General features: G+C 36.4%; 16 protein-coding genes across 16 annotated transcripts; 7 read left to right on the top strand and 9 right to left on the bottom strand.

Annotated features, from left to right (window-relative positions):
* Positions 1–46: 46 nt before the first annotated feature.
* On the top strand, positions 47–1,813 carry PRCAT00000510001 (uncharacterized protein; the record flags this gene model as incomplete). Its single annotated transcript, XM_062955198.1, has 1 exon — positions 47–1,813. One exon carries the CDS (start codon positions 47–49, stop codon positions 1,811–1,813), a length of 1,767 nt encoding a protein of 588 aa, XP_062807353.1.
* A 111-nt stretch (positions 1,814–1,924) lies between these two features.
* On the bottom strand, positions 1,925–3,583 carry PRCAT00000509001 (uncharacterized protein; the record flags this gene model as incomplete). Its single annotated transcript, XM_062955187.1, has 1 exon — positions 1,925–3,583. The coding sequence occupies one exon, from the start codon at positions 3,581–3,583 to the stop codon at positions 1,925–1,927; it is 1,659 nt and encodes a 552-aa protein (XP_062807352.1).
* A 221-nt stretch (positions 3,584–3,804) lies between these two features.
* On the bottom strand, positions 3,805–4,827 carry PRCAT00000508001 (uncharacterized protein; the record flags this gene model as incomplete). The annotated part of the gene is made up of 1 exon (XM_062955176.1): positions 3,805–4,827. One exon carries the CDS (start codon positions 4,825–4,827, stop codon positions 3,805–3,807), a length of 1,023 nt encoding a protein of 340 aa, XP_062807351.1.
* Positions 4,828–5,354: 527 nt separating this feature from the next.
* Positions 5,355–5,780, top strand: PRCAT00000507001 (uncharacterized protein; the record flags this gene model as incomplete). The annotated part of the gene is made up of 1 exon (XM_062955165.1): positions 5,355–5,780. The coding sequence occupies one exon, from the start codon at positions 5,355–5,357 to the stop codon at positions 5,778–5,780; it is 426 nt and encodes a 141-aa protein (XP_062807350.1).
* Positions 5,781–6,076: 296 nt separating this feature from the next.
* PRCAT00000506001 (uncharacterized protein) lies at positions 6,077–8,044 on the top strand (the record flags this gene model as incomplete). The annotated part of the gene is made up of 1 exon (XM_062955154.1): positions 6,077–8,044. The coding sequence occupies one exon, from the start codon at positions 6,077–6,079 to the stop codon at positions 8,042–8,044; it is 1,968 nt and encodes a 655-aa protein (XP_062807349.1).
* Positions 8,045–8,414: 370 nt separating this feature from the next.
* On the bottom strand, positions 8,415–11,063 carry SPO75 (Spo75p; the record flags this gene model as incomplete). The annotated part of the gene is made up of 1 exon (XM_062955143.1): positions 8,415–11,063. One exon carries the CDS (start codon positions 11,061–11,063, stop codon positions 8,415–8,417), a length of 2,649 nt encoding a protein of 882 aa, XP_062807348.1.
* A 145-nt stretch (positions 11,064–11,208) lies between these two features.
* On the bottom strand, positions 11,209–12,672 carry PRCAT00000504001 (tRNA (guanine) methyltransferase; the record flags this gene model as incomplete). Its single annotated transcript, XM_062955132.1, has 1 exon — positions 11,209–12,672. The coding sequence occupies one exon, from the start codon at positions 12,670–12,672 to the stop codon at positions 11,209–11,211; it is 1,464 nt and encodes a 487-aa protein (XP_062807347.1).
* A 196-nt stretch (positions 12,673–12,868) lies between these two features.
* On the top strand, positions 12,869–13,891 carry PRCAT00000503001 (exosome non-catalytic core subunit; the record flags this gene model as incomplete). Its single annotated transcript, XM_062955121.1, has 1 exon — positions 12,869–13,891. One exon carries the CDS (start codon positions 12,869–12,871, stop codon positions 13,889–13,891), a length of 1,023 nt encoding a protein of 340 aa, XP_062807346.1.
* Positions 13,892–14,067: 176 nt separating this feature from the next.
* On the bottom strand, positions 14,068–14,886 carry PRCAT00000502001 (uncharacterized protein; the record flags this gene model as incomplete). Its single annotated transcript, XM_062955109.1, has 1 exon — positions 14,068–14,886. The coding sequence occupies one exon, from the start codon at positions 14,884–14,886 to the stop codon at positions 14,068–14,070; it is 819 nt and encodes a 272-aa protein (XP_062807345.1).
* Positions 14,887–16,040: 1,154 nt separating this feature from the next.
* On the bottom strand, positions 16,041–17,243 carry PRCAT00000501001 (uncharacterized protein; the record flags this gene model as incomplete). Its single annotated transcript, XM_062955098.1, has 1 exon — positions 16,041–17,243. One exon carries the CDS (start codon positions 17,241–17,243, stop codon positions 16,041–16,043), a length of 1,203 nt encoding a protein of 400 aa, XP_062807344.1.
* A 103-nt stretch (positions 17,244–17,346) lies between these two features.
* PRCAT00000500001 (uncharacterized protein) lies at positions 17,347–17,700 on the top strand (the record flags this gene model as incomplete). The annotated part of the gene is made up of 1 exon (XM_062955087.1): positions 17,347–17,700. The coding sequence occupies one exon, from the start codon at positions 17,347–17,349 to the stop codon at positions 17,698–17,700; it is 354 nt and encodes a 117-aa protein (XP_062807343.1).
* A 25-nt stretch (positions 17,701–17,725) lies between these two features.
* PRCAT00000499001 (putative RNA methyltransferase) lies at positions 17,726–19,084 on the bottom strand (the record flags this gene model as incomplete). The annotated part of the gene is made up of 1 exon (XM_062955076.1): positions 17,726–19,084. The coding sequence occupies one exon, from the start codon at positions 19,082–19,084 to the stop codon at positions 17,726–17,728; it is 1,359 nt and encodes a 452-aa protein (XP_062807342.1).
* Positions 19,085–19,314: 230 nt separating this feature from the next.
* RPN6 (proteasome regulatory particle lid subunit) lies at positions 19,315–20,586 on the top strand (the record flags this gene model as incomplete). The annotated part of the gene is made up of 1 exon (XM_062955065.1): positions 19,315–20,586. The coding sequence occupies one exon, from the start codon at positions 19,315–19,317 to the stop codon at positions 20,584–20,586; it is 1,272 nt and encodes a 423-aa protein (XP_062807341.1).
* A 37-nt stretch (positions 20,587–20,623) lies between these two features.
* NUP84 (Nup84p) lies at positions 20,624–22,945 on the bottom strand (the record flags this gene model as incomplete). The annotated part of the gene is made up of 1 exon (XM_062955054.1): positions 20,624–22,945. The coding sequence occupies one exon, from the start codon at positions 22,943–22,945 to the stop codon at positions 20,624–20,626; it is 2,322 nt and encodes a 773-aa protein (XP_062807340.1).
* Positions 22,946–23,288: 343 nt separating this feature from the next.
* PRCAT00000496001 (uncharacterized protein) lies at positions 23,289–25,115 on the top strand (the record flags this gene model as incomplete). The annotated part of the gene is made up of 1 exon (XM_062955043.1): positions 23,289–25,115. One exon carries the CDS (start codon positions 23,289–23,291, stop codon positions 25,113–25,115), a length of 1,827 nt encoding a protein of 608 aa, XP_062807339.1.
* Positions 25,116–25,170: 55 nt separating this feature from the next.
* Positions 25,171–26,370, bottom strand: HRQ2 (Hrq2p; the record flags this gene model as incomplete). The annotated part of the gene is made up of 1 exon (XM_062955032.1): positions 25,171–26,370. The coding sequence occupies one exon, from the start codon at positions 26,368–26,370 to the stop codon at positions 25,171–25,173; it is 1,200 nt and encodes a 399-aa protein (XP_062807338.1).
* Between the last annotated feature and the right edge of the window lie 458 nt (positions 26,371–26,828).

Raw genomic sequence — 26,828 nt, 5'->3', positions numbered from 1 at the left:
AAGGAGTAGTCGTTTACATCTTTTTTTTTATCAGAAGGTATAGGAAATGAGCAAGAAGCTGCACCCGAATGAGCATTTATCTCCCAACATCATCAAAGATGTTACATCGGGAAGTCCTGGAATTGTGGCTGGAGAAATCGCAGCAGAAGAGGAAGGATTGATAAATCAATCAGTATTAAAATCACATTCTTATGGTTCAATTGAGAGAGGGAGCAACGGAGAGTTGACAGCTAATGAAGAGACTGAAACTGAAGAAAATGACGAATACGCGTTGCCAATGGGGAAACTTTATACTGTGGTCTTCAGCATCTTCATGGGATCTTACTTGGCAGCGTTAGATACGACTGTTGTAACCACATTATTGTCGATTATTGCATCAGATTTGAATGCCGTTGGTAGTATATCGTGGATTGCGACATCATATTTATTGTCTAATGCAGCCTTCCAGCCCTTGTTCGGTAAGCTTTCAGATATTTTTGGCCGGAAATCGCTTCTCCTAACATCTTGTGCTCTTTTTACTATAGGTTGTGTTGTATGTGCTACAGACTCCTTGATTTGGTTGATAGTTGGACGATTTGTCACAGGATGTGGAGGTTCTGGTCTAACAACCGTAGGAACTATTACAATGTCAGATTTAATTCCTTTGAGAGACAGAGGCTTGTATCAGGGCCTTGCAAATGTGTTTTTCGGGCTTGGCGCAGCATCTGGGGGACTCGTGGGGGGAATAATTGCCGATACCTTAGGTTGGAAGTATGTCTTTATTTTGCAGGTCCCCATTTCTCTTTTAGTTGGTTTTTTGATTTATCAGTTCTTAGTTTTGCCTGTTGGATCTCCTGGATTAGGAGCTCACGGAGAGGATATTAAACAAAAAGTAAAAAGAGTAGATTTTATGGGGTCTTTCTTTTTAGTTTCGTCTCTTATGTGCTTCATGACCTTAGCATCTCTAGGTGGAACTAAAATACCATTCAGCTCTTTAAACTTTATTGGCTTAGCTCTTGCAGGGACAGTGTTGTTGCTGATGTTCATATACGTTGAGTTGCGCGTCTCAAATGAACCCATTTTACCTTTAGAATTATTTGCCGAAAGAACGGTATTATCGTCCTCTTTAACAAATTGGTTTTATACCATGGGAGTTTTCGCTGGATTGTTCTACGTACCTATTTACTTCACATCAGTTTTAGGATTGAGTGCTACTCAGAATGGAGAGAGAACGGTAGCTAATTTCTTTGCAACCTCTTTCGGATCTGTGGGAGCTGGTTACTATATGAAAAAAACAGGAAAATACTACAAGTTGACCGTGGTTGTTGGCGTAATTTCTATTCTCGGATCTGTGAGGATATTATTGATGTCAACGAAACCATCATTATTTATGCAGTTTACGGCAGCCTTTCCTTGTGTTTACGGGTATTCAAATATTTTGACTATAACGTTATTATCCTTGATCGCGTCAGTACCTCTCAAGTACCAGGCATGCACTACATCTATTCAGTATACTTTCAGATCGACAGGTTCTACTTTAGGTGTGTCTATAGGGTCTGCACTTTTTCAAAATCTTCTCAAGAGCAATTTGAATGATAGAATTCATCAATTAATATCTGATCCCCTTGTGGCTGACAAAATAATTCATAAGGCTTTGGATAGTGCAAGATATGTAAATGAAGCCCCAAAAATTGTCCGTGAAGCTATAGTGGAATCTTATGCTTTAGGCTGTAAAGGGTCATTTGCCTTTAGTGTTGCTACTATTTCCTTGGGATTCTTAAGTTCCCTTTTTATTAGAGAGCATGTATTGCATTCCAAGATGAATAGAGATTGATATTTTAATTTTTATTCACTTACTAATTTATTTATTTTTTTACTTGTCCATTTATTTATTTATTATTCTATCTATATTAAATTACATTAAGATTTTATAGCATTTGACAGACTACTCATCGCCATTTGCATCCAAATTTGTGGATGATAAATGTAACGCCTTAACGCTATAATTATGGTTACCGCCACTGTACACTAAAATTTTGGGCAGCCATTGGTCGTTATGTTCTGCATTTGTTTGAGCTTCATTCTGATCAGATGTGCTCTCATAATTTTGATTACTACCACCTAAATCAAACTTCGAAACTTCTCTTTCAAAAGGGAGCCTTTTTTTCTTGAAATGGAATTTGGGAGAGAACGAGGAGATTAATGATGATTCTTTCAAGTTTCTAATATTCAATGAATCTTCGGCGAAATACGGAGAAGCATTGGAAGTATTTGCCTTAGGAGATAAAAGTGGTGAAAGTATTGGTGAAAGTAACTCATCTTCATTAATAGCGTTATCCAATGCATTCCCGATTGCCTGATCAACAAGGTCCAGCTCTGAAGTAAAATTGATATTGATCAATATTACACTGACAAGTATGTTGGCAACACCAAGGAAATAAATAAAACTGAGGTTGGATTTGCCAGACCCACTAATATGCATAATTATATAGTCGCAGAAAATTGTAATGGGAATCGCTGAAGTGAGTGATAATGATGTAACCAAAGGACTCGTAAGTAACAGTGCTAAAATTGTAATATAATCTGATATCGCCGAAAATACCCCATTTAAAAATACCAGATACAAGACCCCCTCATCTTTTGATGAAGGTAATTCAAAAGTCTCAATATCCAAGATATGCGCTATAAATAAGACAGGAATACCAATCAACATAGTTGCAATTCCTGCGTAGCCAAATAGTTTCCTTTCATTCGTGGTAGTGTTCCCAGTTCCACATTTTATTTTCATAATGACTAAATAAAATGCATACATTAGAGCCCCCACTAAGGCTAAGCAATTTCCAAGAGCTGGATTCTTTGGAACATATTTATTGCCATCATCATGATTCTTGTGACTTTCACCAGTACTTATCAACAACACCCCACAAATACTTACAACTGAACAAATAAGCTTCTTCGCAGTGAACGTATCAACCTTCATGAATGCTCCTATGAATAAAGTGAAAAAACAAGTCAAAGATCCCACCACCGTCTGATTGGATGCTGAAGTAAATTCTAAAGACGTCAACACAAACATATTATACACAAGATAAATACAAGCAATAGTGGCTGCCAATCGATAGACTTCGCCCTTCGTTAATTCCTTTGGTTTTAAAATATTTCTTTCTATTTCTTTCTCAAACGACTCCAGATGTCTCAATAATGCTTCTGCAGAGGGCTCAATAACATCTGTGTCAGCTGAATTTGCTTTTGTATGAAAAATAGCATCCCTCAAGAAGTAAAATATATCTGGCAATAAGTTGAGGCTGAAACAAGAACCTGAAATTACTGAAAACATGCATGGTTTTTTGTAGTCGCTCGTCTTCAAAACTGAGCTAACCAATTCAAGGCCAACGATCCAAGTTGCAATAGCGACAGCTATCAAAATTGCTCCTAACTTATAATTCTTTCTCTCCTTCTCCTGGATTATTTCAATGATATCGTCAGGGTTTGTAATAATTTGAGCTGTAATTTCATTATGACGGATCCCTCCTTGAGCCTCCAATGTAGGTGATTTAAAAAGAATAGGTCTTCCCTGATGCGATGGGGACAGTGTAGCAGACATTTTTTGAGTGTAAAGTCTAGAATTTGTTAATCTTTGCTACTAATGAATGCCTACTACTGAAATACTGGCTCCTCATTTCGTTATGGGTTTTTTTTATCAAAGGAACAAACTTCCTAAAAGGACAACCCGATCTGATTAGAATAAAAAGGTCGCGACAAATACACACAAAATACAAAAGGAAGAGATATCGCTTTGAATAATCTATAAAAATACGTAACAACTCAGTAGGACCGTCCATAGGTAGCAGCTAATCTTTTATCTAAATGTTGCTTTGCCGTAATGTAAGTCTCTTCACTGTTTGCACCTCTCCCTTTGATCTCTCGTATCATCGTGCTAGGGACAGGAAGTAGCAAAGTGTCATCATTCGGGTGGCTGAAGAAGACAATTGAGTACCTATCTTGACCGCTCTCTTGTACCTTAGCAGGAAACTTGACTCTATGCACTGTTGATTTTAATAATCCCGATGTCCAATAACTTAAAAGATCGCCAATATTGACAATCAATGGTGGTGCTTGACCCGAATATTTAGGGCTAGCAGGTACAAATGGTACGGGCTCCCAGTTTTTAGTTATAGGTGAGTATATTTCTAGCCCTTCCTGGTTTTCTCTTTGAAATAAAAGAGTCATTGAGCCGTAATCAGTGTGAGCGCCTGCTCTGATCACGCTTTCTGGGTTAAGCTTCTGCTGTCCCGGATAGTGCAACAATCGAAAGGTAGAACCTGATTCCTTATCGGGGACATATTTTGAATTGAACCATTCTGCACCTTTCACGTTATCTGAGTCCTCAATTCTTAATCCCAAAGCTAATATCTTTAAAATTTTGATGGATAATTCATACAATCTCTTGATCGTATCCTGAACCAAATGCAACCTTCCTTGATCCTCCAGGAACCAGCTTGGAATACGACTGGAGGATTCTCCTGTCGCAAAATTTAAATGAGATATATTAAGCGCTTCTTTGGGATCCCCTGTCTTCTGTGATGCTGGATCTAAGTTCTCTATTCCATAGTAAGCATATCCATGATTAGAATTATTCATCGCATAGATGTTTTTATACTCAACTGGCAACTTAAAGAAGTGTTCTGATACTCCAAACAACTGATCAACTTCAGTTTGTGTAAACCCATGGCCCTCAATCATCAAAAATCCTTGCATCTTTCCTGCTTCCAACAAATCAACTGCCGTCGATTCATCATCCTCTTCAATATCAATGACTTTTAGTGGATTTTGGGTCAAAGTACTCATTTTTATAAATTTAAGGAAGAAGATCTTGATTTAAGAAATTCTTAGTATCAAAAAACATAAATTAATATTGAAATGAAAAGTTAATGCATGCGGCTACACATAGCTTTTTTTTCCGTTCTTACCTTAAGAGAATTGTCAAGTAGAGAATATAGAAATTAGAAAAGATAAAAATGATTTCTGTTACATGATGTAATTGGTTTCCTGCGATGATGCTTCATTACTGTGAGTTGGGACCTAAGCAGTAGAATAACTCGACTAAAACTTAAATTGAGAAACATCATGATCTTCAATTTACTTTCACTAAGCTTAGTTCATATGTGCAAATTCACTGCTATCTGAGCCCTCTTATTCTTCACGATCAGGATTAGTTTAAGAATCATGTAGAGCTATTACTTTGTGGTGGTAGTAGTAACAATATATTTATCCGAGATAGACAGACACGTCTGAATATTTTTCAGCCCCAGAATTATCAGACTAATTGGACCCAGTAAAGACTAGATATAAAAGATACAACATAAAGAAACGCAATGACAAGTTATATTGATATTAACAATAAAGTTCCAATAGTAGAAGCCAACCTCGTGCCATTTCATATCGAATATTCTGGTCCTGCTAATACTGCAGAATTTTTTACCCCTTCCAAGACGACTGAGCAAATAGAGCCTGACAGAGAAGCATCAGTCGCGTACTTCAGGGGCTGCAAGATGGTAGGTAATGAAGTTACATATGGAGATAGGTACATCGGTTACGTTGTCGAAAAATCGGAGAAGATGGAAAAGATTCAGGAAGATGAAAGTATAGAAAGCGGTATCTTAAAGAATATTGATATATATACAGCAGTAGCGAAATTTAAGAAGCTCGTGATATATGGACATGATGCCCCTGCTGAAGAATATAATCAATGGGCATTGGTTAATGAATGGAAGGAGATCAGCGACATAGTTCACTCATAGACATCTTTTGGAAAAAATCGTTAATGAGTGAGATGACATTGGCTTGAATCATACAATAATAACGAGTTGGGAGGTAAGATTTTTGCCTTCTTTAAAGTACCATATCACTTGAATATTATGTTCTTTTGGTCAATTAACATTGCCTATGATAGTGTGTACAGAAAAATGTGCACCCGACATATAATTTCTTTATATCGGTCCTAAACTAAGGAAAGCATCAACCCAAATTTTCATTGGAGATGAGCCTGATGATATATATAGAGATCGTAAGAATTTTCATACTCTAGGAATGAGACATGAAGCGTAGGAAAGTCAGCAATGAAACAAGCCCAAAGCGTGAAAACATCAGCGAGCTGGAAAGTGACCCTAGTGATTGGGAAGATGTACCTTTAATAAGTACGGCAGCTGATTTAAATTCCTTCGATATCTCAATAAACTCAGAAGCTGATCTGAATGTGGAAGCCGCTAAAAGAGTTCGGCATGAAGAAATTCTATTAGGAAAGCAAAGGAGATTAACTATGCACTATTTGGGGATGATTGCTTATTTGGGACATTGTTCGATCCGTAATAAGTGGTTGAATGATATAAAAACTCTAAAAAGACTAAAGAAAATGATACCTGATGCGTTACAGCAGCATGTCAAGAAATTCAATAAGAACTTAAAAGCTTATAGGGGAAACGCAACTGTTGATAAAATTGAGTTGGACAAACATTTAATATACATAGTAAAATATGCTATAAAATGGTTTCGCTTCAACTATAAACTAAATTCTAATGGCATCCGTGTTTTAGGTTATTTGCCTTCATCGAACATGCGGTGGCAAGAATATTTCCCTGAAAACATAGACCCTATTGAAGATTATCAGAGCTTTTTGTCTGTCCTAAAGGATTTTAAACACAATAGAGACACGGGAGCCCAATTTTTTACGGCTTTGTTGGCAGCTTTGGGATTTGAATGTCGACTCGTCTTTTCATTGCCTTTGCTTCCATTGAGGAACGGTAAATTACAACCAAAGCTAGATCATGATAAATTACTCAGAGTCAAAGATAACGATCTCCTCTATCCATACTTCTGGACAGAAGTAGTAAACCCCATCGATAGCAGTGAATTATTAATTTTAGATGCCGTATGCTTTCACAAGGAAGATGACAGGTTATTGCGATTGAAAAGATTTGGGGCGCCTAAAAATCAATCAGAATTACACAGATTTTACACAAGCTTGTATTTCCCTAAAGTGAATAATTTAAATCAAATCACAATGCATCACGTTGTTGCATTTGAGAAGAATAATTCAGTTATCGATGTAAGCTCTAGATATATGATGGATATCTCGTATCGAAAGTTCGGAAAGTTGGACTTGAGGACAATCGCGGGAAGATGTGAACTATTATTCGAATCTCTTCTTCATATGCTAAATAGGCGCCATGATATATCAAAAAGTGTTAAGGAGCAAAACTGTTTGACAGAAGTTGCTTTGCTAAATTGCGAAATTCCAATGAGCTTAAGCTCTTTGAAAAGAAGTCCTAATTTTGTTGCGATATCTAGCTTGAGATTCAATGAGGTTATCCCATTAAATCAAAAATCGATAGGGTCTGTGAAGTTATATCTGAGAACTGAACCTATTTTTTTAAAAAATTGTGTCATTGTTGGGAAATCGGAAGAACAGTGGAAATTTTTGGGTAGATCAGTCAAGCTTAATGAGAAAGACAGACCTATAAAAATAACCAGAGTCTCGAATCCAAAGTCATTATATAGGAAGAGGCGTTTTAACCAGCATATATTATCCGGAAATTCTGATCTAAACTGCGTTAAGTTATATGCTTTTCATCAGACATGTCCTTTTATTCGTGAAAGCATAACCTATAACCGCTTACCAAAGAACCAGTTTGGGAATATTGAAATATTTCGTAATTGTATGATACCGGATGGTTCCTCTTGGGTTGTGCTTCCCGAGATAGAAATACTTTTACGAAGTTTTAAATCTAAGAATATCTCTATCCCAATTGAAGCTGACTTAGATTATATACCTGTCGTAGTTGGTTTTAATTTCAGCGCAAATGGCTCCATAACACCTGTTAAAAAAGGAGTCTTAGTTTTAAAGCTGGACGAGATTTTGGCGAAAAAAATATGGTTTTATTGTACTATTGCTATGCGAAAGATAAAGATTCAAGAGAGAAAAAAAATGGCACTCTACTCATGGAGTTCATTACTACGAAGAATCAGAATAAAACATAGACTTGACGAATCGTACGGTTTCAGTTAAGTATGCGTCCTTCAAAAGATAAGCTAACAAATATTCAAGGACCGTCAAGTCTTTTCTGAGTGACACTTTTCTGAGCTCTAAGCTGCAAATTAAGATTATAAATGTTTTTCTAACAATGAATGAGGTTAAGCAAAGCTCAGTTTTAGACACAACGATTAAATCCATGTTTTCTACTGTGCCTAGATCAAATAGCAGTTATATATACCAATAAGTTTGCTTTCTTGCAAACTTTACGTTTAGGATCAGTCATTTTCTATGATTTAGTTGTATACTTAATTATCCGACATAAGTATAGACAATCTCATTAGCGTCATAAATTCTGCCTTAAGATAAATTGAGCATACACATTGAAGACTTCATATAATATTTGTCATTTATAATCAGGAGGAGCTTCGGATATCTTAATGTTGATACATGAGATTGATTTATTGAAGTTCAAAGTAACGCCTCTCGTTTCGCCCCCTTCCAATATTCCTTTGGACTCGATGGCTCGTATTTGGGATTCACTAATTCCCAATGGGTCATCAGGGAGCCATAGTTTGGGTCTTTCATATTTGAAAGCTGGATGGAAATATAGCAAGTTTTGGTTCAGGTAGTATTGATTAACTTCTTTGGTTGTCGTGTATGGCCGTTTCCTTTCAAGAGCCAAGGCTGTTTTTAGGTTTTCAACAGTATTAGGATTCTTAAATTTCTTATCCTGCAATATTGGAAGGCGGGTGAAATGTTTGGAGTACCTATTGTATATAGCGATATGGGAGAATATTGTAGCGAGTAGCACACAAATCATAAACCATCCCTGTATTTTCATGGGACAACTTCCTAATTCATTCTTCAGCAAAAAAAAGATTCCTATCAAGCAACATTCCAAACAATATATACCAGTATACAAATGTAATAATGCAACTGGGTACAACCTTCCTTGAGTTTCAGATACGTTTACATGATTGTAAATGTATTTCAATGCATACTTGTAATATAACAAGACCAAACTTAAGATGAAAATTATGAAAATAGTAATGAGTGGAGAAATAATGGAATACGCAAGGCCAATAGATGCATAAACTGAATAAACTGGATATATTGTCCCCCATTTGATCTTAGGTAGAGATGTGAGCCTGAAGAATTTTTGTCTTGGGGTTTTATCTATTATTTTATGGATAGTATAATGTGCTATCAATTGGTCAATTCTTAAAAAGTTGCTTCCGCAAAAAGCAAACGCTTTGAGTGCAATGTATTGAAAAAAGAAGTTTGCAGCTTTAGGTAGGTTAGTGGCCAATAGGATTGGAATTGAGGTCGGCTGGTCAACTATTTGCTTAAATATAACCGTAATGCTGGACAGAATAGTGACTACCAAAAATTGCTGCACAAATAAAAATGCGAAGTACCATAGCTGCAAATCGAGCTCTGAGTCGGACCCGGACATTTCTCCTTTAAAGTAAGTTAAAAATCTGAATGTGATCATAACGGTTTCTGTCAATACTGAAAGAAGCACCGAAGGTAAGAAGCTTGAAATTGTTTGCCTTATGACCTCTGGAAATCTATATATCCACAGTAGAAAAGGCATGAGTTGGGTGAGTAGTGGAAGTTGGGAAACTAAGCCGATGAATGAAACAGGAATAACATACAAAATAATGATGCAAATAAACAAAACATTGACGAAATACTTCTCTATTATACAAAAAAGTACATTGTTCCTCGAAAGATTGTTCCATAATATGTCTCCAGGGTGAACCTCCATCAAGGTCAGGTCTAAATTGAATTGCGACTGAGATAACAAACATTGATGTGCAATACTGGCTCCATTTTGAGTATTAAATTCTAAAAACAACTTGTTATGTTTAGGAAGTTTGTCCATTGTTAATAGTACTTTTTGCGTGTCAATTGCCTTGTGCTTATCTTGAAGAGTTTGGATACACCAGTCAATCATTGACACTCTTCTTTCAAGTCTCAAGATTCTCATATAACCTGGAAGCTTGAAAGTTAAGTTTCTACCAAGCATGCTAAATGCTCTAAAGTATATTGGAGGATAAAAAAGTGGCCTCAAAGACTCGTCCTCCTTGTGAGGTTCCTTTTCGTTTGAAACGTCTTGAATTTTTTTGGTATTAAGGCGAAGATGAACACGGCCAGAAGCCTTGAAGTTTTTTCGTATATACCTTTTCAAATAAATGATCTGGCTTAGTTCTAGTAATTCCAAAGCATCCTGAGCCTCGACTACTTCTTGCATCACTTCTTTAAAGTCGTAAAGGAACCATATTGTTTTAATACCCCCAGGAACGGACTCAAAAAGATCTGCAAGAATGTCAACATCTTGTAAATGCGGTGGAACATTATCAACTAGTATGGTTCTGGATATGATGGAGTCACTGTGACTTGAAGATAACAAGTAGGATTGCCTAATTTTAACGAAGCTTTGAAATTCGTAAATGATAAGCCAATGAAAAAATCCAACTGTCACGATGCACATGAAAAAGTGAGCATTTAGCCTTTGTACTTCTGAGATAGATATGTTCGATAAACTGAGCTTGTCAAGACCCGATGCAGAATAATCACCGCTACCTCCAGTCCAATTGATAGGTATCAAAACAATCATGTTCAAAGAGCCTATGACTATGAAGAAAAGCAACAAAATACTCACAAATCGAACAAAGAAGTATGCATCTAATCCCATAGATAAATAGTAGTTGATGCTGTACGTGAACGTTGGTAGCACCCAAGTCAACATACCATCAGGTAACGGATCCATCCGCTCATTAATAGGAACACAGTAGCAACGTGGTTGATATAGGAATTTAAAAATAGGTCGTAAGAAACAAAAGAAGATCAATTGAGCTGTGCAAAAGCATAAAGATGTGGATAGAGTCCTTACTAGGAGGCTAAATTCAATTCCTGCTGACTCGTGTGCGTAACCCGTCTGCGTAGTATTTAAGAACTGTTCAAATTCAGGAGAATGGAAAAAGCCCATATATGACCTCGTTAGTTCATTGAAGTCATTACCATCTAGAGATAGTATAGTCAGCATTCTATTGAAATTAACTTTCTTATGTAAATATATTAGCCGCCAGTTTTACATCATATAGATTTTACAGCCAATGTCGCAACTTTCATAACCGATTACCGAAAAAATAAAAAATTTGGCAGCATTTATATATAATCTGTAAATACTTCTATGGAGCTCGAAATGCAACTTCTTCAGGCAAAGTAAAGCTTACACAAAACATTGGCTTCGTAGGTGCTACTTTTCTTACTAAATGAAAGCTGAATTCAGAAAACGGAATATCAAAATCAAGTATCTTAATAATCCTATTATATGTTCTTTTGTTTAACTCTTCTATTGACGGTTCAGAATCATGAGGCGAAAATTTTTCAAAGCAATGCACATGGATTTTAGGCAATTTAAAACCAGTTATCTTCTTTACGTCATCTCTACCATGGTAAAGGCCAATGAATGCATCCAAAAAAGTAATGGCAGAATCTGGCAAATTCATCACGTAGTCAGAAAAGAACCTCGGTATTTCCACCTTTGTTAACTCATATTCTCTTGTTGTTTTCTTTTCGTGAGTGACTGGATCTATTTTTCTTCTTTTTATCAACTTTTTCTTTTCTATGACCTTGGAATCCTCAGACCATTGTTGTAATAACTTTGGTGACTCTTGAATGAAGTCACGACCATCCAAATTGAAAGGACGTACAAAATCCTGGACCCCATTTAAAGTAATATTTTCCAAGAGATAACGATATGAAGATGGATTCAAGTCGTTAGCCAAAACTAAAACATTCTTCTTTCCAGCAGGGACTGCGAATGGGCCCACTCCTGCAAACACATCACATACCGCATCTTTTGGATTAAATTGACTAACTAATCGATCATGTTCAGTGCTAAGACGAGAGTTCCAGTATACCTTGCTGAAGTCGAAGCGAAATTTGCATCCACTTTCACTTTGCTCAACAATCAAGTCATCTTTTCCAGCTAATATTTTCATTTGAAAAGTTCGAAATTTAGTATCTATAGTATCGACCTTATCAACAACAGTATCAATCTTTGGATTTTTATCCAAAATAACTTGTCCAATTAATTGTCCATAAGGTTTAAACTCATCTCTTAAGTTCAAATGCGCCACATGCCCAGCTTGCGCAAATCCCGTCGGTATATCATCAAGTAAGTTTTCAGGTAGTATTGCTCTTAATATGTCGTCAGCCCTCCAAAAATCATACGCTAATTCTAAAATGTAAGGCTCAACTATTATGCCATATTCATGAATTTTGTTTAGAGTCAACTCCGACACTTGATTTTTATGATTATCAATGTCTTCAATGTCTTCTCTCAAAATGACCCCTTTCGAATTTCCTAAAGGTACAATATGTTTTATCGATGGGAGACATAAGATATCATTTTTGCAGACTTTCACAAACTGTCCTAGGTGCACTGGATCAGGAAAACGTGCAACTAGCATTGGGATATCTTTTTTGAAAAAGGACCTATCTAAGCTCCTCATGGATCTATCTATCGGGGGCCCAAATTTGCTCATCATCAATTTTCTTCTATCTGATTTGCTTATATTATGAAAATATCTTAAACTTGAAAATCTTATATTTGAAATCCACGAAGCGAGGCCAAAATTGCTTAGCATGTGGTAAAAATCAAGTAAATACCTTATGGTCGACACTTATACTCTCTATCTCGCACAATTTCCGTCTATATTGTTTGTTAAGAAATTAGTAGAATTTTCGTAGCTGATGAGAAAAAAATGAGATGAGTGAAAAATGACATACTTAATTATGATGATTGTTCATCTCTAATTTCAGGTAGTTAAGTAAAATAAAGTTATGGTGGAAGTAGCAGACGTAATAAGCATCAGTGTGCCAGAGCCCAAAGTCTTCGAATCAGACATGGATATCTCTGATGGGGAAGATAGTCAGGGAAAGCAGTCGATTGTTACTCCAGGTGAATTAGTAACGGACGACCCAGTGTGGATGAAGGGCCATGGAACTTACTTCCTAGATGACAAGACCTACTCCTCAGTTGCAGGAAATGTATCAAGAGTGAATAGGCTCTTGAGTGTAATTCCTTTAAGAGGAAGGTACCAACCGGAAACAGGCGACCATATTGTTGGTAGAATTACAGAAGTTGGATCAAAGAGATGGAAAGTTGATATAGGATGTAAACAAGATGCCATACTAATGTTAGGGTCTGTGAATTTACCAGGAGGAATCTTGAGGCGAAAATCAGAGAGCGATGAGCTTCAAATGAGAAGCTTCTTGAAGGAGGGTGATTTATTGAATGCTGAGGTTCAAACTGTCTTCACCAGTGGTGTTGCTTCTTTGCATACTAGATCCCTCAAGTATGGAAAACTAAGAAATGGGATTTTTTTAAAAGTGCCCTCGAGTATTATTGTTAAATCCAAGAATCACTCTTACGATTTGCCGGGCAATGTAAGTATAATATTGGGAGTCAATGGGTTCATATGGCTCAGCAAAACCACTGCACATTCTAATCCACAATTGAGCGCCACCTTGAACAAAACAACGGCGGCATTGAACTCGCAAGCTGGATACAATCCTGGTCAAGGTTCCGTATCAATTACAAGATTGGAAGAAGAAAGCTCTTGGGAGATATATTCAGATAAGAACGACCCCAACATATCGAACACAATCCGCTCAAATATAGCTAGGTACTCCAATGTCATAAAAGCTTTAAGCTATGGTGAAATAGGTCTCACCGAGCGGCGAATCGTAATGGGATACGAAACAAGTTTGTCATACACTGACTTCAGCAATGTTATAGAGAAGGAAGCTATGGAAAACATTTGTCAGGAGGTCATAACAAGTGAAAAAATGAGAGGAAACTGAAGAAACCCTCTTTGAAAACTCTTAATATGTATTAATTAAATATTAAATATACAATCAAGTCTAGTTCGATCTCAAGCAAGATACAATTGTGCTGCTCCGCCAATTTAAATTCGAATATTATTGACCTTCATTTGCAATGCTAAATTATGTTTATGATGCTATGATATGTATGATTATCATATGATTCTTTTTCTTTTCAAGTACACCCAAAAAAAAACAGCTTGACCGATTCCAAATATACAAATCACAACAATTATGACGATAGATATCAAAGTATAACCAGAAAAAATATTCTCATTTACGTCTCTTAATTTAAACTCTTGATCCACCAAAGTACGTGATAAATACTCAGATTTCTTTAAGTTCTCTTTGACATCGGCCAACTTCAGTTTCAAGGCATTTATGTTTTTTTCAAAGTCATCTTTTGCAAATTCTTTCTGTGGCACTATAGTGCCATCTTCTTGCTGTTCCTGTGAAGATGGAAAATAAGATGCAAAATTTTGATAATTAGTGCCGTGAATTGTCGAACGATTCTTGATGTCCACGGTAAATTCTATGTCTCTTGTCTTGGGATGAAAAGTCCATGACTTGTCTTCGTACAAATTGTCGAAGCATATATAAATAGCAGAGCCCTGAGATTTCAGATCAGTTTTTTTAGACAGAAGGTGAAAAAGGCCCTTCTTATCTGAATGCTCGGTGTTCAAATTCTTGAATAAAACATTGACATCTCCTTGGATGTCCTCGCTGTATCTTATTCGATAATTGTGGTTATCGAATATATTCAAGTTCAAAGATTGGGATAGCTGTTTGTCGCCACTTTTAATTTGGATCACCACCATATCATCTTTTTCTGTCGAATAACTGAGACAGTTGAGTAAGTTATTCAACCCAGAATATCGCTTTTGATCACCTAATTGGATGGGTGCGACAGAAATCCCAATTGCATCAATCACAGTGAACACTAGTAGGAATGGCAACAAAAATAGTCGCTTCATAACACCAACTATTCAAATAAATGTCACAATAGTAAGAAGTGTTTAGACGTTCGACTCTTTTAATTGGCTCCTGACTTCGTCTATCGCTTGATCTAAGCTAGGTTTGTAACAGTCTTATTTAATGTACGATAATCAAGTAAAATATACCAATATATCGGGCAAAATATACGAAGTTTTGGCTTTCCGTTTTTGTTAGAACCTATGAATAAACTATAACGAAAAATTTACCAAAAAAATTCAAATACCAAGAGTACAAGCACCTCAACGTTATATATAAGAAATCGTGTCTTTTTAAGTTCCACCTATTGTTTTCCTTTTATAACAATGAAATACTCATAAACACCCAAACTGATGTATTATCTGCTGGAAAAGACGTCACTGGTATAGTTCAGAACTTCACAAAAAGTGTAGGACTTTAAATCAGAGATGTCTACTAAACTTTTGAATTTGTGAAGATTTTAAATAAAACACCTAAACAATCCGGGATTACGATCCACCATCGGAAGTGGCCACCTCGACAAAACTTTCACGAATCTTATTTTACGCACCACGGTAAGACAAAAACTAAACTGAAGATAAGAAAGTTGTTTTCTTTCTTGTATCTTCAACAAGGTAGCGAAGCATTGCACTTGTATAAAATGTAAGGCTGATAGAATTCACCTTGATGCTCACTACCAGGTTGGCTTACATATCTACGTAGTTTGATTTTTAGCTTTCGATTTCGTGCTAGGTGGCAGACTGCGGCGTATGTATCGGCATCTCGATAATCACCCATAGACCTACGATTTGATGATGCTGACTTGAAATACTCCACGTGTTGTGAATAAGTCGGGTCGAGTCGTTTAAATGTATGCGCGGTCGCTGTACAAGTGGCGTTTGCAGCTGTCGAAGAAATACAACGACGCGTCTATCCTTTAAATGTCATTTACAAAGTAGAAAAGATTGCAGATATCTCAACCCATCTAACTGCAAATGAGAATTGTAGCTGGTCAAGCAATCTTTCAAACGTGCCACAATTTAAATTGGAAGACTAAAACTTCTCGATCGTTTTCATCTTCAAGAAAAAAGATCGATAAGACAGTCGTATGCTATTTATTGAAAATCTATATATTTTTCATCTAAAAACTATATACAGTTTGAAGGCTTTAGCAGCCTCATGCCTCACCGTCTATTAAATCTTGTAGTCTTTCCTCCAATTCATGCTGCTGGACCGCATCTATTATATCCATCAACTTTGATCCGTCCATACACGATTCTATATCATATAATGAGAAACCACACCTATGGTCTGTTACCCTATTCTGAGGGTAATTATAAGTTCTTATTTTGTCGGACCTATCTGTTGTAGTTACCTGTTCAGTCCTAATCTTTTTTTGCTCCTGTATTTGTTTTTCTCTTTCTAATGCAGCCAACCTAGCTCTCAATATAGAAAATGCTTTTGCCTTGTTCTTGGGTTGCGATCTTTCGTCCTGCTGAACTACATGTATTCCAGTTGGTAGATGCGTAATCCGTACAGCAGAATCTGTCGTGTTAACATGTTGTCCGCCCTTACCTCCAGCTCTCATCGTATCAATACGAATTTCTCCTGGCTTGAATATTCTTTCATCTTCTTTCAACGATGATTCATTTCCTTCAGAAACTTTGGGCAAAACAACAACGGCAGCCGTAGAAGTATGTATTCTACCTTTAGTCTCTGTAGAAGGTATACGTTGAACTCTATGAACTCCACTCTCGTGTCTCAAACAATCATACGAATTTGGAGAGTTAATAGCCAAAATTGCTTCATTTAAAAAACCATTATTACTAACACTTTTCGATATTAGAGTCCACTTCCACCTCATGTGGTTAGCAAAATTTTGATACATTTCTAATAGGTCATTAGAGAATATACCGGCTTCTGATCCGCCAATTCCAGGTCTTAATTCTATGATTGTTGGCTTATCTGAGTGAAGAATTTGAGGTAGTAATCTAGATTTGAGAATGTTGGCTGTCTTTACAACCTTCGGCAAAATTTCATACATTTCATCTCTAGCTTCATCGCTCAATTCAGGATCTTGTCCAACCATTTCCTTTAGATTTGAAAAATTCTCCATCTCCAGTTGATATTTATGATAATTATCTAAAATAACAGAGAGATTAGAAAATTCCTTACTAATTTCTTGATCAAAGCAGCCTTGTGAAATTTTTTTCTCTAATTCATTGAATCGTATCTTCATGGCTTCAGCTCTTTTGGTTAACAATGGATGCACAACAGGGGCTTCTGGAATCTCTACCAGACTGGAACATAATCTTGAAGCCACCAAGCACCTAGACAGTATGCGATACCTTAAAGAGGATCTAGCTAAGCTGCTAAGCATTTCTACTATCTATTCGCTGTATTAAGCGAGATAAAATTTGTAAAATGCTAAATTTTCTTTCTCAAATAATTCATTGACTTTTAACTACAAGCAATATTTCATCATGTCAAAGCCAATAAGCCTTGAAGACTTTAAAGTCGCGATACAAGATCTTACAGACGACAACTTAATATCGGTGAAATCTCAATTAGAACTTTCTTTTAGAAAGTTAAATGAATCTAATGAAGAATTGAATAAAGAGATTCAAGCATTAAATGACATATTGCAATCCGGGAGTAACGGCGATGAAGAAGAATTGAAAAGGGATTTGGAAATATACAGAGATAGCATAAAGGAGAACAAAGTCGTAATAGAAAATCAGGTTGCTCGATTAAGTATTCTACAAGAACAATTAAAACATCGGGGGCTTGTCAAAGTTGACGAAGACTCCACGGCTAAAGAAGGTATTCTTTTGTAGTCTATGTACATGTTTATAATGGGGATCAATTTCTCTTTATTACTTCGACATCCTTGCCGAATAGCTTATTATAAAATGGCTTTTCATCCACATTTATAGGATCCTGAGGTCTTTTGCATATCAATAACCATGTTGTGCCCAAGTGAACTCTCTTTTCATAGGTTATATCCAAACCAGCTTCATCAATTAGTTCTCCTATATCTAGGTTCCATCTACATGCCCAAGTTTTCATCCTTTTCTCGCTTCTAAAGTCTAAATGGTTATTGATAAAATCGTAAGTGCTTCTTCCGTGTTCAAGTAATACAATTCTCCCTCCAGGTTTCAAGAGCTGAGACATACTTTCAAGAGCCTTTACGGGGTCTTCATGGGCGCAAAGGCCAAATGCCTCAACTATGGTGTCATATTTAACTTTTGAGTTTGCAAGATCTACCAAATCCTCAGCCTTTCCTACTGTGAAGGCAGCCTTATCATATTTAGGGTATTTCTCCCGGAACTTCTTCTGTGTAATTTTAACCATATTTTCAGAAGAATCTAAGAACGTAATAGAATCAATTCCATCAGGGTTTAAATAAGGCAAATTCCTTCCAGTGCCACATGCGACTTCCAAGACATCGCCTTTCAATTGCTGCATAAGCCATTTTCTTCTACGGCCCAAGAACATACCCCTCTCTTCCCACTTGATTTCATCATCGTATTCCGCCGCTTTCTTATCAAAAAATGCTGTTGTTTCTTCAGGAGCCATGATATAAGGGTTCTCGGAATTCGAAACGGCAGATTTGTCTTCACTAGCGCCAGAATCTTCACCAACAGGAGCCTTCTTTACGACTCTCTTAGCTTGCTTGCTGTACCAATCTTCTAAATCTTGGGGAGTTGGCTCAAACATTACATCGATATTAAGTATGTTCTTCCTTCTAAATTCTTTTCTCATCATTTGATAAAGCTTGAATTTCTTATCTTCCGACGGTTTGAGTTTGTCGCTACTAAAAGCTTTCAATTTCAAATACTCATACTCAGATAAGGATGAGGGATCATCTTGATACTTTTGCCTTATATGTCTCATTTGCTTATCCTCATAATATCTATCACGCATGTAATAATAAAACGTAACCAACATTACTCCAAATCCACACAAATAATAAACAGTCATGCTTCTCTTGAACTCATTCGTTTTAACATAATTTGCCCACTGCCTCCATTTAGGGAGCTCCTCTTGTCTTTTCTTTTCCTGATGTTCCTTATGGTTTATTGGAAATGGTGATCTTCCACTATAGAATCTGGAATTACAGACTAATCTGGGGCCAATATTTCTCAATATAGAGAAGTGAAGTCCAAATCTGTGACTCATATGGATCCCAATTTGTCCAGTAACATTTCTTGTGATCATTTTTCAAAAGTTAATTCCATTACCTTTCTTCAAACGACGTAAAGAGATTTGGTTCTGGTAAAAAAATTTTGGTTAACAATCTCAAAAACCCGGAACCCTCACGTGACTACTTGACTTTCAAGCTCGAGCTTTTGAATCGACATTTTGAAGGCAAAAACGATAACGATAATTAGCGACAATTCTTCTATCGTTACTCAATCAATTACAGCTGATCTTTAAAGATACCTACGATGTCTAGTCCTACAAAAGAATTGACGGAGGCTAGGGAGGCTACACAAAACAAAAATTATGAACTCGCTGAGTCGAAATACAAACACATTATTCTACACTCTGATGAGACAACTGCGTCGGTTACCAAAAGGTTACAGGAACAGGAGGCAAGTATTTTGGAATTAGGAAAGATCTATCAAATACAAGGTGACAAAAGTAAGCTTAAAAACTTAATCACCGAATCTAGGGTCGTATTGGGTAACTTTGCTAAATCCAAAACCGCAAAGATTGTCAAAACGTTAATCGAAGACTTTGAAAAGATACCAGATTCTCTAGATTTACAAATTGCAGCTACAAGGGAAAGTATCCAGTGGTCAATTGATAGTAGATTAACATTTTTGAGACAATCATTACAATTAAAGTTGTCGGCCTTGCTCTATGAGAAGGGACATTATCAGGAGGCTTTGAAAAACATCACTGAACTCTTGAGTGAATACAAGAAACTTGATGACAAATCTTCATTAGTTGAGGTCCAGTTGCTAGAATCTAAAATTTATCTTGCATTACGAAACTTACCTAAATCTAAAGCTGCTTTGACTAGTGCGAGAACTTCCGCTAACTCTATCTATTGCCCTACTTTATTACAAGCAGAACTTGATTGCCAAAGTGGAATATTGAATGCGGAAGACCATGATTATAAGACTGCTTTTTCGTATTTTTATGAATCGTTCGAAGGCTTCAATTCTCAAGATAACTCGCAAGCAATTGTCGTATTGAAGTATATGTTGTTGACCAAGGTCATGCTCAACCTAGTCGATGATATTAATTCAATTTTGAGTCATAAAAATGTCAAGAAATATCAATCAAGAGATATTGACGCCATGAAATCCATTGCAAATGCTTATAGTAATCGATCTTTAAAAGACTTCGAGAATTCTTTATCAACATATTCCTCGGAGTTAAAATCAGATCCAATTATCAAGAACCACTTCAATGCCCTTTATGATAACTTGGTGGAACAAAACTTACTTAAAATCATCGAGTCTTATAGCTGCGTTGAATTATCGCACATATCTAAAACTATCGGTTTGAATATACAGCAAGTTGAGGGTAAACTCTCCCAGATGATCTTAGATAAAGTATTTTATGGCGTATTAGATCAGGGCAATGGTTGGCTCATTATTTATGATGAACCAAGAAAGGATGCTGCATATGATGCTTCCTTAGAGTTGGTGAAAAATTTATCAACTGCGGTAGACTTATTATATGAAAAGGCTTCTTCTTTAAATTAGACTAACTAATATACATCCTTCTAATGATACTTTAAATTCACGTGAATATATTTTTAATGCCCTTTTCGGCTGCAAGAATCGAAAACTCTCCAACTTTGACCAAAAATTCCTGCAATCTTCCACATTCTTTAAAACACTTTAAAAAATCATTTTCGTTATCATTTGCGACATCTCCCACCAATTTGAAAGCTTCTTTGACATATTTAGGGTCATTTAGCCTTGCAGCTTGATATATGAGTAATATTTCCATTATCATGTAAGGAATATACATTGACCTAAGTTCTTCAAAGATAACCTTGTCATCTGAGCTTTCGATAAGATCTTTGAACCACTTATATATCAAGCCTGTGACGCTCTTCGTGATCTTTTCTATGGAATTTCTTACATCCTTAGACTTCCAAGCTGCTGAGTTTTCCATCAGATGATCTGTCAAGAATCTCTTCCAATCATCTACAAGAACCAATTGAGTGGCAAATGCAGCGTACTCAAGGAGCTCTTGTTTTTGGTCCTCTGTTATAGATCCAACAGACTGTGGATCTATTAATGTCTTAGTATGGACCACGAAATCGTAATCCTTAATTAGTTTTTTAAAATCCTTTTCCTGTGCAAATTGCTTTAGAGATGATAGTTTACCGCATAGTAAAAATCTTCTAATTACAACTATCGAAGCCTTTATAGCATCTTCATACATCGAATTCTCAAAGAACCAATCCACGGACCGGTAGAGTCTATAATCAGTCTCATCAACTTCATTATCATCGACTACCGAAACTGTGGAGCTTGGCCTGTATTGAGATTCAGTTTCTTCCATAACCCGTTCGACTGTTCTCCTCAAAACATTCGCGATCTTTTCTTCACCCAAATCGTTTTTGGAATTACCTTTTGTAATAGAAGCAACACTAGAAAACCTCTTGGCAATCAGAATTTGCTTACTGCGCTCGTCAGTATCAGTAATGGAAGATAAAAACAATGAATATGCCTCTCTTGCATCTCTCTCGTCCGGTATCAATAAAAGATATACAGTGGCGAGTTCGCTTAAGTCATATTCGACCAATTTGGATATATATGAGGTTATAATCGAGGTTAAATCTTTCAGATCAACCTCAACCATGAACGAATAAACGAGGGCTAAATGAACTAATATCCTAGCAAGATTTGGATGCTTCATTATTTCCGATCTATCATCTTTGAGAAGGTCACGTAACAATGATTGTAATTGGTCTATCATTATGCTTCCACTGATTATTCGTATTGGATGTCTACTTTGCTCTGCTACTTCATTTTCAGACCTCAGAAGTGCGTTCAAGATTCCTTCAACTGATGAGAATTGAGGAGTTGGCTGACTCAAAGGTAAAGATTCCATCTGAAGCTCTTTCAGTGACATAGTGGATCTTATAAAAGTCTCCAAGTTATGAAGATATAATTGATTCAAATATAAAAGAAGGCTCTCTTCCCAGCTTCCCGAGGATTCAAATAAATTTGCGCTTATTTCACCGCCACTCAAATAATTATAAATAAGGCGTTCATATCTACTCAATTTCGATTCTTGAGAGAGTTTATAAACCGTATTTTTCCATAAAAGCTTATGCTTTATACCAGAGGCTGTAGGGTGCTGAGAATCTAAGGCTCCTAAGATATAAGATCCGTCAGAGTCTATGATTGAATCCATATAATCTTGAATTGCCCCTAGCAAGATTAGAGAAAGCGCAAAATTTTCCGTACGGCTTGCGTAGTCTATTGCCTCTTGAATTTTATTTGAGATCAATAGCTGGTAGATTAATTTAAAGTTTCTGGAATCCTCCTCCTCATCTCTATGATCAATATTTTTTAAAGTCCTTATAGGCGCATCTTCATCGAGATCAGTTACCAAGTCTTGCCCACCTCCTGATAATGTTTTCAAATCTCCATTTACAGCTGCTATTCTCGTGTTGGGCCATTTACTTTGATATGTCGTATTGGCATCCGAAGACTTCGAGTTTACCTGTAGCCATTCTATAATGAGCAGAAGTTCTCTCAATTTGGGTGTTTTTCTCAAAAAGTTCTCTTCTTTGGTTGAAAGTGAGGAAAATGTATATTCCTTTAACGGCTCCTCATTTTCTGAAAACCTGAAACTGTATAAAATTTCAGCCAAATGCCATAATTTTGTCTCTAGATCCCAATTCTCAAAACTCACTGCAGCGTCATTATCATTTGGATTTAATTCGAGTCTTTCGCCGGCTTCTAAAGCCTTAGATGCACTTATTGACTTGAAGCTTATGAGAACATCAACAGGACTCTGCCCATTATTCAACTCATAGTTCTGTAAAACATTGGCGAACTGAGTCTCCACATTGAAAGTTGAAGTTTCATTTAAATCCATTTCACTTCTACTTAATGTACTTATCACTCCCCAACGTTTCAAGATATCCTGTCAATATCGACCACTTTCCGGCGTGTTTTCTTTGAAAGCATCTCGATCAAAGCATACAATCAAATGTCCACGACATTCGAATATGGGAGACATAAAAGGCGACATCACGTACGCTAATGATTTACACATTGCCTATGAACTCTAGAGTCGGTAAATTGCCTCCGATAGTAACTCTTAAAAAGTATCAATAAGAGATTATATCTGCAAGCTGAGTGAAATTTACGCGGGGTTACCTCTTACTGCAATTTCGTTTGAAGTGGCCGAGAAATCATACTCTTAAGTTTATAGCAACATGAATGGTTCCTCTTTCGATGAGGAAGAGGATAACAACCCATTTTCCCAATCGCATCAAGGTATTGCAAGCATTATGAATGACCGATCCCAATTAAATGACAAGAAAGATGAAGACATCACTAATGAAGATGATGATGAGTCTATGCTTCTTTATACGTCAGGTTCAAAGGATCCTACGGTTACAAATGATGCATTTAATAAAGTGCAAATGAATTATGAGAGCAGAGTGACAATGATGCTAAAACCCAATAAAAAAGCAAAGATCCAAATCACCGAGGCAGGTAACTCTAGTGAAGGGATGCTGAATTCACTGAAGAAGTATATTGTATATACGATAAAGTTGATTGATGCTGATAACAAAGAGGACGAAGTGCAAACAAGGAGGCGATATAGTGATTTTGAAAGTTTGAGAGAAATCTTAACTAAGATATTCCCATTGATTATTATTCCCCCAATTCCACCCAAAAACTATTTTAATTTTACGATGCTCAATTTCGTGAGTCAAGATCACAATGGCAATACTACTAATACTACAAATAACAGTCTGCCAAATAACTATGCATATATCAATTCAACCCATTTAAATAAGAACAAGTTGATTGAGCATCGTAAGCGCTTATTGACGAGTTTTTTGAATAATTGCTTGCAAATTCCCCAGGTTAGGAACTTAGAATTTTTTGCTAAGTTTCTAGACCCAAATGCAAATTGGACCGATGAGATCTCATTGATAAGCAGTCAGTTACCCAAATCAATATATTTACTGAACCCTGAGAATGGATTAAGAACGGATTCGCTCTATGAAAATCTTCCCAACCCAGTCAGTAACCATACTATGAGTTTCCTAAAAGATAATAGGAAGAGGCTTTCAAAGAAGACTAATAAAATTCTTTCAACCGAAACGACTACGCCGACTGATAATGTGGTCAGTCATACTGGATCATCTCATCGTCATAATGCATTCGATACTTCTGGGTTAGATTGCATAAACAAGAAAATAATGGAAAACTTCAGCGGTTTATCAAATGATTATATGGAGCTCGGGGCTATTTTCAACTCCTTTTCTTTGATACTTTCAGAATCTCCACGAGTAGGAAGGTCGAAGTCTACGTCAGATGAAGACGAAGAAGCCACGCTTCATATTATTTTTGATAAAATAGGTCAAGTATTTGATAGATCCTATATTACAATCAACTCATTAATTGGGGATCTAGAGACGAAGTTTTCAGAACCATTAGGAGAAGCGGTGCAGTATTCTGATATATTAGCGTTCGTTACTAAATTTCAAGAACGTAAAGTACGTCAAAAGAGTTTACTTGATAGCGAATTAGTTGAAAAGAGAAATGAACTAGAAGATCTCATGAAGGCTGAGAAAGAAACGTCTCGAATTGAAAATGTTGGGGATGCTCAAGCCATAGCTAAGGATGCCAAGTTTGATTTGTCTACTGCTACCGATACATCAGTTGCGGCAAATCAACTGACAGCTCATCAGGCTAGTAAATTCAGAATGTTCCCAACCATGAGTTCCTTTAAAAAAATTACACAATACGTGACAGAAATTATTGATCAGAATCCTGAAGAGACTCGGAAACAAAGAATTAGTAGTTTGATCGATAAGATAGGCACACTAGAAAAATGCCAAACGATCATGCTTCAGGATATCAATTATGTCACAGATGAGCTAAACAAAAACATTAAGCTGTTTCATGCCAAGCAGTTCAAGTTGATTTACGAGATACTATCATGTTACACTGGATTCTTGATAAGCTGGGCAAAGAAGAATCTAGATATATGGGAAGAAATTAAATTAGAAATCGAAAAATTATAAACTCTTTTATTATGACTCTAAGTAATGTTTATATGAAACGAAAGTGAGACAACATTTAAAACGGTTGCAGTAAATATTCTATCACTGGTGGGCCCCATTCCTTAGCTCTCTTGTAATAGGCAATATCGTCAGGTAACCCATTAATGGCTCCGATAAATCGTTCACAGACCTCTGGCCCTTCTCTTTTAAGGTCAGACATTGGCATAAGATACGTTCTAATTGTAAATATCACAGCACCCGATTCTGACAATTTGGTCAAGACTTGTCTTTCACTTCGATAATGAACTTGTTTATCAAAATCTAAATCTTTAATATCAAGAGGCTCCTGGATTTCATCCTTACCTAGGTTATGGCCCTTATTGTTATCATCTACATAAAGTTTATTGTGGGTCTGAACAGAAAAATTATTTCTAGTAACAAATTGCCCTGGCTCGATTTTATCGAAAAACCTATTCATTGATAATTTCAATTTCTGCTCATATCCTGGGATAGGATGATGAATGAACGATAAAGGAGTGTCAAATCTATCCCTTGGATTAAAACCAGCAGCAAATGCAAAAACTCCGCCCTTGAAATAATATTCGGTGCCATTTTCTTCACTCTCTCGAGACGGATCTTTTAAAAGAATGATAAAATCTTCCTCTATTGTTCTGGCCAAATAAATCAAATACTGCTTGTATTCTTCTTTGCCATCGGCAACCAAAGGGATCCGATCTCCAGTAATACGGTTATAGACAACATCATTCCCCTTCTCGAAAATCATAGGATACTTTCTGCAAAGGTATTCAACAACAGTCAGGTAAAACTCTCTGATAGCTGGTACTGCCTCAGCAGTTAAAAAGACTGTATTCTTCGCTAAGTCTTTGTCAGCAGGATAATCTGGGTGATTGTTTGTTACTATTTTTTTCTTATTATTTATCATATTCAAGTACGATGGCCCGATCAAAAGCCAGTCTTGAATGTCAAGAGACCTTATTCCCATGGTCAACTTGTATGGCCCGTTTTTGAAGGGTAAAGACTTGATGGGCTCGCTAGTATCCCATTGAAAATTTTGGTCCACAGGAACGATATCTGATAATTTGTAACATTTCTTAATTCCAGTCTTTCCAGATCTCTGAGGTACCTCCTTTTGAGACCCCTGGAAATACCAATATATAAATAAAGCTACTCCAAGTGGAAATAAGACAAAAAGTAGTATTTTATTTGGTGAGATTAAGCCTCTGTCGATCTGATACTGATACAGAGTATTGTTCATACTTCTCTATGCGCCCTTTACTGGTGTTCTTTACACAATCTTCATTTTTGATTCCAAAATTTCAATATCGGGTCCCAGATCCCGACATTATTATATTTACCACATTATTTCACGGTATCACATTAATTGGGAGGGAAAGGAATCATATATATGATATCTTGTCTTATTTGATCAATCCTTCAATGACTTTCAGGAAATTGAAATGATGCTTATGATAGTTCTCCGACTGGCTGCAACAGAGGACTATTTTAAACATAATTCTATAAATCTCTTTCGAAGTTCCCTTTTTTAAGTGCTCCTAAAATTTTCACTGAAACAGATTTTTGAGTCTTAGGAACATGAAGGCTCTTCAAGAACTACACCATGAGCGTTCATTATCACTAAAGCATTTCCATCTTTACATTAGCATTCCTCGATGCGCATTATTAGTATCGAGATGCTCTGAAATAATTTTTCAA

This window comes from Priceomyces carsonii (genome assembly GCF_900007245.1).
Source record: "Priceomyces carsonii strain CBS4050 genome assembly, scaffold: Debaryomyces_carsonii_scaffold_1, whole genome shotgun sequence".
Lineage (NCBI taxonomy): Eukaryota > Fungi > Ascomycota > Pichiomycetes > Serinales > Debaryomycetaceae > Priceomyces > Priceomyces carsonii.
The sequence above is the reverse complement of the archived record's forward strand: the minus strand, read 5'-3'. Positions and strand labels throughout refer to the sequence as shown.